We start from the raw sequence: 10,881 nt of genomic DNA on the forward strand, positions 1-10,881 counted from the left end.
TAGCAGCCACGGTAAAGAGAGTTAACTCTTTCCTGGCTGAATCCAGCACACTGGTCTTTATTATCCTTTATTAATTAATTAAGAAGTCTATAGCATTTTGTTACCCATATGTTGTTCCTATTTGTGAGACATCAGTGGGGTCAAGAAAGTCTCTGGACCCAATGTCTCATAAACGGCCAGGAAGTCAAAACTTGGACTAGATGTGAGCTGGCCACAGTGGTCAGTGAAAGGTGGACCAAGAGAGAGCCCATACGGTTTTTGGTCTGAGTCACATCATCTCCCCTTTGTCCACTGGTGCATGTTGTGGACAGTAGATGATGAACAACCGGAAGGCAAAACACACAGGGCATAAAGTCTGTCTTGCTCCCAAACATCCCAAACACTAACACTATAGTTCCCCGAACGCTGTTCACTGAACCTTTTGTGTATGTTATTACATGGCTTCCACCAGTAAGAACTGTGTGCTGAGTTATTGTAAAGATATAATGGAAATGGTTCACCAGATTAGTAGGGAAGGAGAAGGTCAGCTAAGGTACCTGGTTTCTCTTGCAAGCACCTGTAAAATCTAACTGTGCTGTGTTTGCAGACATCTTTAATGTAACAAATGATTTATGCCAAAATAATCCCTTCAGTTTTATGGCTCACATAGCTGTTACTGAAACTTGACACTATTTGAGGTTTCATAATCTCTTCATTTTGTGAGAAAATCAAATGGATACATATATGTCTGAGCGCTAGTTACAATACCTGTCCTGCATAATATTCTAGTACAGAAATACACAATGATAATGAATTCTTGTCTCACTTCACTTGTAATTGCTCTTGGTATTACCAGCATGTTTTTATTCCTTTGACTAATCCAGAAGCTGAACTTTTCTCTGGGAAAAAATGTTATTTTTAGTAAACGAGTCAGAGCAAACCAACTTATGCTAACATTCCCAAACATAGGTATAGCTAAAAGATGACGATTTCCTCCTTATTATGTTGCCAGACTCTGGTGTGGACAGTAAGTTCTCAACGTGTTGCTAGGCAGAATTGTATTAAAACACATTGCATCTCCATGACTAAACTGCCTAAGATAAAGCAATGTATCATTTGCAGCAGTCACAGTCTTTCTTTTTCTGCTCAGATCTAGAAACCAGAAGTAACAAACACCGCTTCCCAGCAATAATGTTAGTCTGGAATAAGTGGATTAAAAAGCACTTTACACATCTGAGGAATTTTACATTTGAACAAAAGCTTTTTTCCTCTCTCTTTTATTGAGTTTTAATATCACTGTTCCTATCATCCGTATATTTTGAGCAGGAAAGAAGTCTTTAAGTTGGCATCAGTGATGTGTTCAGATTTTCAGCAGTGCTTGCCAACCTGCAGCAACTCTGCCATTCAGGTCACTTAAACCAGCTTTAATGGTCAGCTACTCATTGCACACTCATGGCAGTCTCTGAGAACTCAACATTCATGAGCACTGCAGTTTTCTCTGAGTTTCTCGCAGTTTTCTCTGAACTTCTTATCAGAGTTGAAAGAAGGTGTCTATTTTTCTCTTTGAAGACTGAATACACAGCATATAAGTTCTCTCATTGGAAATCTTGGATTCTTGCCAAATCCTGACTCCCATTTTTTAATTCCAGGAAGCAGAGTCAATACTGCCAACACTTTTGATAGGGGTACTTTTAATTAAACCCTGAAGTCATGTGACTATGAGACTCTCAGCCCTCGCTTTAAAGCAATTTGAAGCAGTTGTAGTTGTGGAGGAAAAAAAATGCAAATGGGAATTTTAATGTCTTAAAAGCAAATAGAACTTCCAGTTTATGTATTTGTTTTAAATATATGATAATTTCTGGATTTTGATAATTTTGAAATCCTTCTGTGTAGTAATGCAGATTTAATACTGATTTATTTAGTTTGATCTTAGGCATAAAGCTATCCTAAACCACAAATTTCTAAGGTATCCATGATCTCTGCTGAGTGTGAGTGGTAGAAAGGTGTTTAGATTCCAAGCACATGTTCGAAAATGCCAGGGAGAAAATGGTTTATTTACCATTAACCTGTCAGCTTGAAATTCCGCAAGTCACCTACAGTATCAGCATGCTTAGGCATGCTAAATATCTTCCTCTCCGGTGGCACTGTAATGAAATGCCTCTGACTGGTGTATTGAACTCAAATGACTTGTGAAGAAGAAACTGCAGTTTGACTTTCTGTGTAATCTCTCACATGGCAGTAAGTTTCTACCTTCCCAGGAGAAACAATTTCTCAGTTCAGTATTTTCCAGTTAATTTCAAATACTGCTTTGGTTTGAGTGGGTTTTTTCCCCCACTTACAGTCATTCATGTGTAACTTTCCTTCTGATTTCAGCAATTCCTTCACGAACATTAACCCTGTTAATTTCAATAGAGTGAGTACAGATGCATTTTGCTTAAAATATATTAATTGTAAGTTTTGTTAACAGTAAAATGAAATGTAGACCAGATATTAGAACTAATGGATGTTCATTAATGAATATAATTTAATTCCTTGGCAAAAGAGAGAGACTATTTTTGTAGAAGTTATCTTAAAAATACTTTTGTTATATGGCCCAGGTGACAAGACTATATTTGAAGAAGTAAAATCTTAATTTAAATAATAAACAGAGGCAGTAAACTTTAACCAATTCTTTGCTTAAAATGTTCTTAGGAATATTCATAAATTAACTACACCTACAAAGAATAACTAGTCCATCTTGGCTGTGATTCAGGTTAACTTTTAAATTATATTCCTTATGAAAATTAATTGTGCTAAAGTAGAACAAACTATGCACGTGGCACAATATAGGATGCTGGTAAAAACGGACTTGTCCTCTCACAGCCTAAGAACAGCAGTCCTGTTCCTCCAAGTCAGTACCTAAACCTCCAATGAGAAATGATGCCTGCAGTCCCCTCAAAGTCTGACACAGGTGTTTGTGGCCAACTGACCTATGATGTTCCAGCTGCCAGGCTCATGCTCTGCAAAGAGCTGCTCCTAGAAAACCTGCTCTCTCGCTGGCCAAGGGCATGGGCTCCAGAACCACTAGCAAAACGAACACAGCCTTTCTGTGAGTCAGGGGGAAAGGATCTGTTCTTTGCAATAGGTTTTTGTTCAGGTAAAGATATTTTTTCTGCATCATGGTTTATGTGTCTTCTTAATGTTATTGTCTTCTCAACTTTGATCTCCCTTCTCCCAAATCTTCACTTCTTTGTTCCAGGCTGGTAAGCCTCAGGTACAGTCCCTTACAGCGTGTATGTACCCAGTCACCTGTATGAGGAGTGGGAGGGCTGGCACGTCAGCAGTCTACGTTGCTGTGGTTCCTCTCATTTCATTCTCTTTGGCCCTGTGAGTTTTACACTCCCTTTTTGCAGCCAAACCTGAGCAGGAAGCCTGTGACCATTATCTGTCTTCTTCCCTGGAGGCTAGAGCTCCTGGGAAGAGCAAGCAGTGGTTCATTTTTCTGCTGGGTAAGAGACCCTAGACATCACGTTTCCTATTTTTCTGGACAAGGGCTCTTCTCTCCTAGCCAGAGTAGCCAAAGGAGAGCTCATCCATTGCTGGTCTTTAACCCTCAGGAGAGGACCTGATGTTCTGAATTAAGAGTGAATGGAGGTGCCTGCTGAGCAGCTCTGAGCCAGAGGTCTGCTTAGACCTTTATTTGTACCATTAGCATGAGTGTTTACAGCTAGGGATTCCTATCCACTAGCTGCCCTACACAGGTGAAAATCTGAATTCAGTTCTCCCTAAAGACATTTGCCTCTCTGTCAGGTATTAGGGGGCCTAATTATGTAGTCTGGGCAATTTGCTGGAAGCCTATTTCTTGGGCAGTGTGAATACTGTTCAAAAGCAGTAACCAGGAAAACTTCTGTTAGCAGGTTTCATTCTTGGTCAACAAATTCACGATTTTGCATTTCTAAAACAAGAAAAACCTATGCAAACAGTCTAGTAGCCCAGCAGAGATGGAACTATAAAAGCAAATCAGTAATTCCAAGGGAGAGCACCCATACAATGGACATGAACTAGCTTGATAGTAACCTTTACCAGCTGGAATAAAATGCGCTGTTAAATTATTGACAGTTGTTCATGAGCTGTCAGTTAAGTTTTCTCAGGAGTATCTAGTAGACCATACCAGGAATTAAGAAGTAGAGCATTTTCATTTTTTGCCTAATGAGAAGTAATGAGAGAGAGTGTAATCACCTAAATTCTGACAAACAATCACACCATTGTCACTAGCAAGAGAAGATGTAGAAAATATCCCCAGAGAAAAGAGAGCATCTTTCCACTGATACTGCTTTACGTCAATAACACCACCGACTTGCATGGAATTACTCTTAATTTACTCCTTGTTGCAGTTTAGGAAGGAGATTCAGACCCAAAGAGAGTAGGATTTACTAGTAAATACTGTTCTAAAAGATGAGAGGATGTACCCACCAGTTTTATTCTGAGTTGATGCCATACGCTTTTTGTCTCATTTAAAATTCAGAAGATTGTGAATAACCACAAACCTGTCTGTTCCCACAGGCAAAGAATCTCCCTTCTGCAGAGTTCCAGTTAGTACACAGATTCACTCCTCGGAGCCCCACAGTCCTTCCTCACATGCATTTCTGGACATTAATCAGACCCTCTGCTTTCAGAACAAGCATGCTATGGGAAATCAGCATGAAGAAATCAAGTTCTTCTGCCTGTGCTGGTTCTGTACACCTTGTCTACATGCTAAGTCTCAGAATAAAACCTACTCCCTAGTCATAAAACTCAATAGCAGTTAGTTCTGAGTTAAAAAATAGGTTTGTTTTCAAATGAGTCATAAAAAACCCCTTTTCCTTTGTTAGAAAAATGCAGTTTGTACTCATATTTACATAGGAGAACTAGATATGTTTCCAGAGAAGTAATCCCAGATGTCCATATGTTCACAGTAGCCTGTTACTTTCAGCTTTAAGTATTTATAAGCACGTCTTGCAGGCAGGTGCAGTTGAGGTAGGTGGAAGCAGAGTGGTTCATAAAAACAGGAGTGAAATATCAATAGCGTTTAAGGGTTTACCCTGAAGGTTGTAAATGCATGTAGGAGAAATATTAAGTTAGGTCTGTATGCCCATGGATACAGAAGAGATGTTAACGTTATGTGCATCTAAAACCAAGCAGAGGTTTGTGTTTATTAAATGGTTTTCAGCTACTTTCTGATGATAGAATGCATATTCTCTAGGTAAAAGATGACTTCATAGAGGCATCACATAATCAGAATCTGCATTGTATTCCTACCTCAAATATGCTTAAATGACATTTTTTTCCACTTCAAAAAACCTTTTAGATAATACTTCACTGGAAACTAGGCTTCTTGAACTGAGAATGTTAAACCATTGTTTTCACTGACATTTTATTTCTGTGAGTGTAATGTGTTTCAAATTACAAATGCCCGAGTGTCAGAAAAAATGGTTTTAGCTCCTAGGCTTCTGATACTGTTTTTTGTATGGTTGCTGTTGTGAGTGAAGAAATTAGAATCAACACTACTCAGGTCCTGAAGAGAACTTTGCATTTTTAAAAAGCAACAGGAAATAATTAAAACCTAATTAATTAAGTTTCCACCTTAATTACTGTGTTGTACCTCATTATCCTCTTTTTACAACTGAAAAAAAAAAAAAAATTGGGCCCATGTCATGCTTTCCCATTCCTTAATAAGGACCCAACTTCTGAAGCCAGTGCAGTCTGTGAGACCTGAGCAGATGAGAATCTGCACACCTTAATGTCAGCAGGGTGGCTTTCAGATCCTTCCCTTGCTGTGGGGCTGCCCCTCCTCAGCCACAGTTTCTTTAAAGAATGAGATTGACAATGGAAAGCTGCACTCTCATGTCTGTGTGAAACAGGAGACCTTCCCTTTGTCTTCTTCCTCTTTTTTCTTTAGGGTTAAAAAAAGAGTGAGAGCGCTATTTATTCTAAGTTCTCTCTGTAAGGCTTGATGCTATATGTGAAGTTACCTGATAAGCAAAAGCTTAGGTCCTACGTTTGAGGAGGTCTGGTAGGACTTCACAGATCTGAGTATGTGGGAGATGCTAGTCCTGAAGATGCTTGGGAGTGAGCGTGGAAAGTGAGAAGGCCAGCTACAGCTTGGAGCATCTAAGAATCTCTTGCCACCTTTCTTCACTATTGCTAGGATCCACAGAAATGCAAATACTGAATAAAGCTACTCACTAGTGTAAACTCCTTTTGTCCTGCACTTCACTAGACCCTTGATTTGCAGTTGTAATTTTTGAGTCCCTGTGTAATGTATGTTAGGAAGCTCCAATCAGCCAAATATCCTCACTGGGACTTGAGATGTCTCTGTGCTCGGTCCGCTGCAATATGCACCAGCCATTCCCTTTCATGGGATAGCATTCCATCACCTAAAAGGCTTTGAAATCTGTAGCCTTTTCTTTTTTCAGAATCTGTGTCATAATTTGGATTTCTTTACTAATGTATGCTATTCAAATTCCCATCTTCTGATTCCTCATTATGCTTCTACTACTAATGAAGCATCCTTAATTTAACAGAGCTACTTTTAATAATGTCCATATTACATGAAAGTCTAACACAGAAACTTACTTTCATAGCCTTTCATATGAATAATTATGTGACTTAAATCTATTATGTGGTAGTAAAATTAACTGTCACAATGAATTCATCCCATGAAAAGACAGAATAACTGTCAATTATGTATTTAAAATAGTCTGAAAAGGGGGAGAACGTTAATCTGGTTTTGTTGACATTGAGGTACATGTGTTAGAGGTAGGAGAGAGCTTCTCTCCCACTGACAGTTAAAAAAAAAAACCTAAACAGATGACAAGGTTAATTGTTACAAAATCTAATAGATACATATTAAAAATTACTGGAATTCATATTTCAGGCATTTGGTCTATAGTTTGTTTCCCCATGTCTCCAATCATCTACAAGACGTATAAAAAAGAATTGCATTTTCTTTAAAACCCTATCTCATTTTCTGTAATCATAAAGAGGGCACCCACCTGCTTTCTAGTGCTACTTACTGGGACTATCTTTTATTGTTTGAAAATGGCTCTGCTTTTTAGCCACTTTGTACTTCTCCGTATCCTATTCTGTCAGTGACTTCCTCTGTAAAGGTTAATAACCATCACCCCAGTTTTGGAAAGTTGAATTTGTTTCTTTTAACTTCAGAAGAACCTTTCTACACTTAGACTGCCAGGAGAAAAGGCCAGACTGTACTTCAGGTTGTATTCCCTTAAATGACAAAAACCCAGCTAGGTGGGATTTTTATTTTTTAAACTTGGTTATTAATTTTCAGGATTGTCCACCTGTGACTATTCAGTCTCGTATAAGGTTGTCTCTGGGCAATTTAACATCCCTGGGTAGAGCGACTTAGGTATAGAGATTATTCAGAAGCATAATTGGTTTGTTCTGGCCCTCATTAGCAATTTGTTAGTAACTGATATTAATCAGTGTCTTCTTTACACAGTAGTAGTTATAATACATGTAGATGTTTTGGTGATACTTTTGTATAGCTCAAATTTGATTATCAAATTTAATATCAAGGCAAACAAAGACAAAATTATTCAGTAGATAAGGAAACATCATGACAAAAATGTCTATTTAGCATTCTTGAGCATCCACCATCATTTTTAATATAACTAGATTATGTCATTTCTAGAACATTAAGCTAACAGTTTAATAATATTAGTTAAAATTAAAGTATGAACTTTTTTGTTCAGGTAAGTAAAGATGGTAGAAATAACTTCGTATGTGAGAACAAATAAAGTCTTTCTACTCTCTGATCAGATAAAAACGTGCACAGTACAATAGGGTTTGGTTTTGTCTCAGATGTTTATTACAGAGGATTCTAATGTGTTTTAACAGGCAACATTAAGCTAGTGAGAAAAAGATTTTTAGCTGAGTCTCTAAAAATTTTGTAACAACCAGGTAGAGGAAAGAACAACATCCTATCTTAGGAATATGGTTAATACACGTAGCCCCATTTTTAAGATCCTGTGAATTCAGGTGACTGAGGGACTTCTCTTTTTCCACCACATGTACTAAATAGTGGTGACTCTGAAGATTGCCTGTGAACATTTAGCAACATTCCTAAGAAAGTGGGGGGGTTATCGTTGCTTCTCCCCTTCAAGCATCAGAGGTATCTCTTCTATAATTGTTTGACAGCATGAGTAACCAGAAGTTAAAAAGAACACTGAAAGCCATAAGGGTAACTTTAGTTTAACTGGGAAAGAGCTAAACTTCCCCATTTTTTTTCTCATTGCTCTAAGGCTGTACTTCCTGAACTTTAGTGCAAGGATGGGTGTGAGATAAAACAGTGCTTACCACACAAGCCAAAAAGGATAGGAAAAATTCAAATCCTCTTACCTGCTACACCCAACCCCTTGCAAAGTGCACAAGAAGCTTGGGTGAGATTTAAAGAAACAGGGAAACTGTGGATCTTGGAACAGATCTGTTATCACCTGGCCCTAGGCATCAGTTAGCTTCATAGAGGCTGCTGGATTTTAAATACCACCATATTGAAAGGCATTTTAGATGGAAACAACCATTTTCCCTCAGAATACAAGACATTTATATTTTGCTCTTTTTACAGATTTTAATTTTAGCTAGTAGAACCTTCAGGTAATGCAAACAATGAACATAGTCTAGAGAAAGTTCCTGGGGTGAGATATGCTCGGATACAGAAGTGTAGCGTATCTGAGCCTCACCTAATAATGGAATTACTGAATCCTGTAGTGCTGGATTGTCAGTTTAATCAGAGACTTCTTGAATTGCTCTTTCCACAGATCTGTACCCCCGATTTGGTGGTGTTTCTGTCATGTTCCAGTCAAAGGCTGAAAGAAAGGTTACTGAAGCGTGCTGAACAGCAAGGGAGACCTGATGATAACCTGAAAGCCACTCAAAGACGACTAATGAATTTCAAGCAGAATGCTGTCCCATTGGTTAAATATTTCCAGGAAAAAGGGCTAATCATCACAGTAAGTCCTTTAGTATATACCTCTCTGAAAACTTAATTGTTGTTGTGGTTATACTTGGCTTCTTAGATCTTTTGTTTTAAGATAGGCTAGATGAGTCAAATTATGTTTATACACCATGGTTACAGAAAGCAAACTTTCAGTTTGCTGAGACAGTACTTTCTGCAAAATGCAGTAGCACAGAAAAATTCATGTGGATGTAGATGACGTGGTAAGCACCATGCTTTTGTTTTTTAATGCTGCAGACATAAATTGCTTCCCCAACTAGTCGCAAAGGCTTTGCTCAGAAATTATTTGCATGAAAGAGGAGCATGCTGTAAAAGACTGGTTGCTATTCTAGTACCAACAGTTTCATCCCTTGCAAATAGTCGTGTACTTTTTGGATGGTTATCTTGAGAGGGGAGGAAAGCAGAAAAAAATACATTCTAACAGAAACCATATCTTGAGCTGGATTAAATCAATACAGGTTCTTCAAGGAATGAATATATCTGTTCCTCCTATGGAAAGCATACTTAGCTCTTCAGGGGGAAAGTGCCTTTTTAGGTAAAGCATGTGAGGCATTGGGGTAGGATAACTTTTCGGTGAAGAGACCTGTAAAACAGAGGATGTTTTTCCTGTGGAGGTTCTGTCTTCTACTTTTTAGCTCTGTTTCTTGAGAGTTCTAAAGATAATTTAAATTACAATGGTCACCTTAGATATCTCTTTTATTTTTGAAGAAAGCAGATGTTTGTGGTAGGTATGGAAATGGTAACGTGGCATGTGAACACTATGTTACTGTCCACTGCAGGACAAGGGAACAGCGTATGCAGAAAATATTGACTTGACAACATGTCAAAAAGGTCTTTAATATGAAAAAAATCTGTAATATTCTAATTGACTCCTGACCTCTGTGGTATCTATTCAAAGTGTGTTAATATCATTTCATAGAGATCTAGGAATTTACATGGGTGTAGAATTGAAGAGAATTAGACTTTGGAAGGGAGTTAGAGCTGCTCCAGTGCCGTTGCGTTTCCCTCTTTGCAAGAACAGGGTGCATTGGTAAAGCCAAGCCCTGACAGTTAAGACAGGTGAGTAGTTTTGCGGCCAGTGGATAAAAGGATCCCTTTCTGTAGATGATAAAGAATATATATGCCTGACCTAATTTCCATAGAAATTCATTGCATGTGGAAGATATGTTTTGCAGTTGCTTAAGGCAACTAAGTTAGTGGGGGATAAATGTGAAAAATGAGCAGCTGGGAAGGGAGTAATAAAAAGGGATTGAGCATGCATGCTCCAGAGCAAGTAAGCAACTGAAAGTTTCTAATAAAGGGCATTTTTTTTAAAACCATGTGACCTTGAAACAGAATAAATATCCTAAGTCCACACAGAAAACTACATACTACTAGAGCATGTTGTAAATTTTAAAATAGTGTTTCTACAAATGGTTATTTTGTTACCATTTGTTCTTTTTCTTAGTGTTCAATTTATAGATCATTATCCACGGAGTTTTGACATTCTTCTGACAATGTAATTTCTTTTTATATGTTCATTTTCTTGGAAATTCATTTGTACCATGGGAAATCAAAGTATGTTTCTGCCAACTTCCTGTCATATTTCTTTAAGAAAGCATCAATGGAGATAACAGATGTTTTCTTACTCCAAATGGCTATGAACCCATTGTCTTCTTCACTGATGAGCTTCAGCTTTCTTTTGGTTTTGAAAAAAAACCCCACATCATATAATTTTTCATAACCTTCCATCCATGGAAAAGATAGTTTTCTTAGCCATAGGATCCAAGAACCATGGCAGTCTTCATCACAATCTTCTGGTGGAAGCCTTGTGTCTTCAACTTGCCTTACTAGTATCTATCTGTATAATACCATGTATTATTAACACATCTGCATACATTTGATACACTTGTGCATGCTATTTCCCT

At 37.9% G+C, this 10,881-nt stretch overlaps 1 protein-coding gene across 1 annotated transcript in view; it reads left to right on the forward strand.

The window, feature by feature from the left end:
• The window catches only part of AK5 (adenylate kinase 5), a 92,228-nt gene that overhangs the window by 12,051 nt on the left and 69,296 nt on the right, over positions 1-10,881 (forward strand). Inside the window, exon 5 of the mRNA XM_010156095.1 lies at positions 8,778-8,969. Within this exon, the coding sequence (XP_010154397.1) occupies positions 8,778-8,969 (192 nt within the window). The remainder of the gene's footprint in view (positions 1-8,777; positions 8,970-10,881) is intronic.

The sequence above is a fragment of the Eurypyga helias genome, unplaced genomic scaffold (assembly GCF_000690775.1).
Source record: "Eurypyga helias isolate BGI_N326 unplaced genomic scaffold, ASM69077v1 scaffold4267, whole genome shotgun sequence".
NCBI classification, from domain to species: domain Eukaryota; kingdom Metazoa; phylum Chordata; class Aves; order Eurypygiformes; family Eurypygidae; genus Eurypyga; species Eurypyga helias.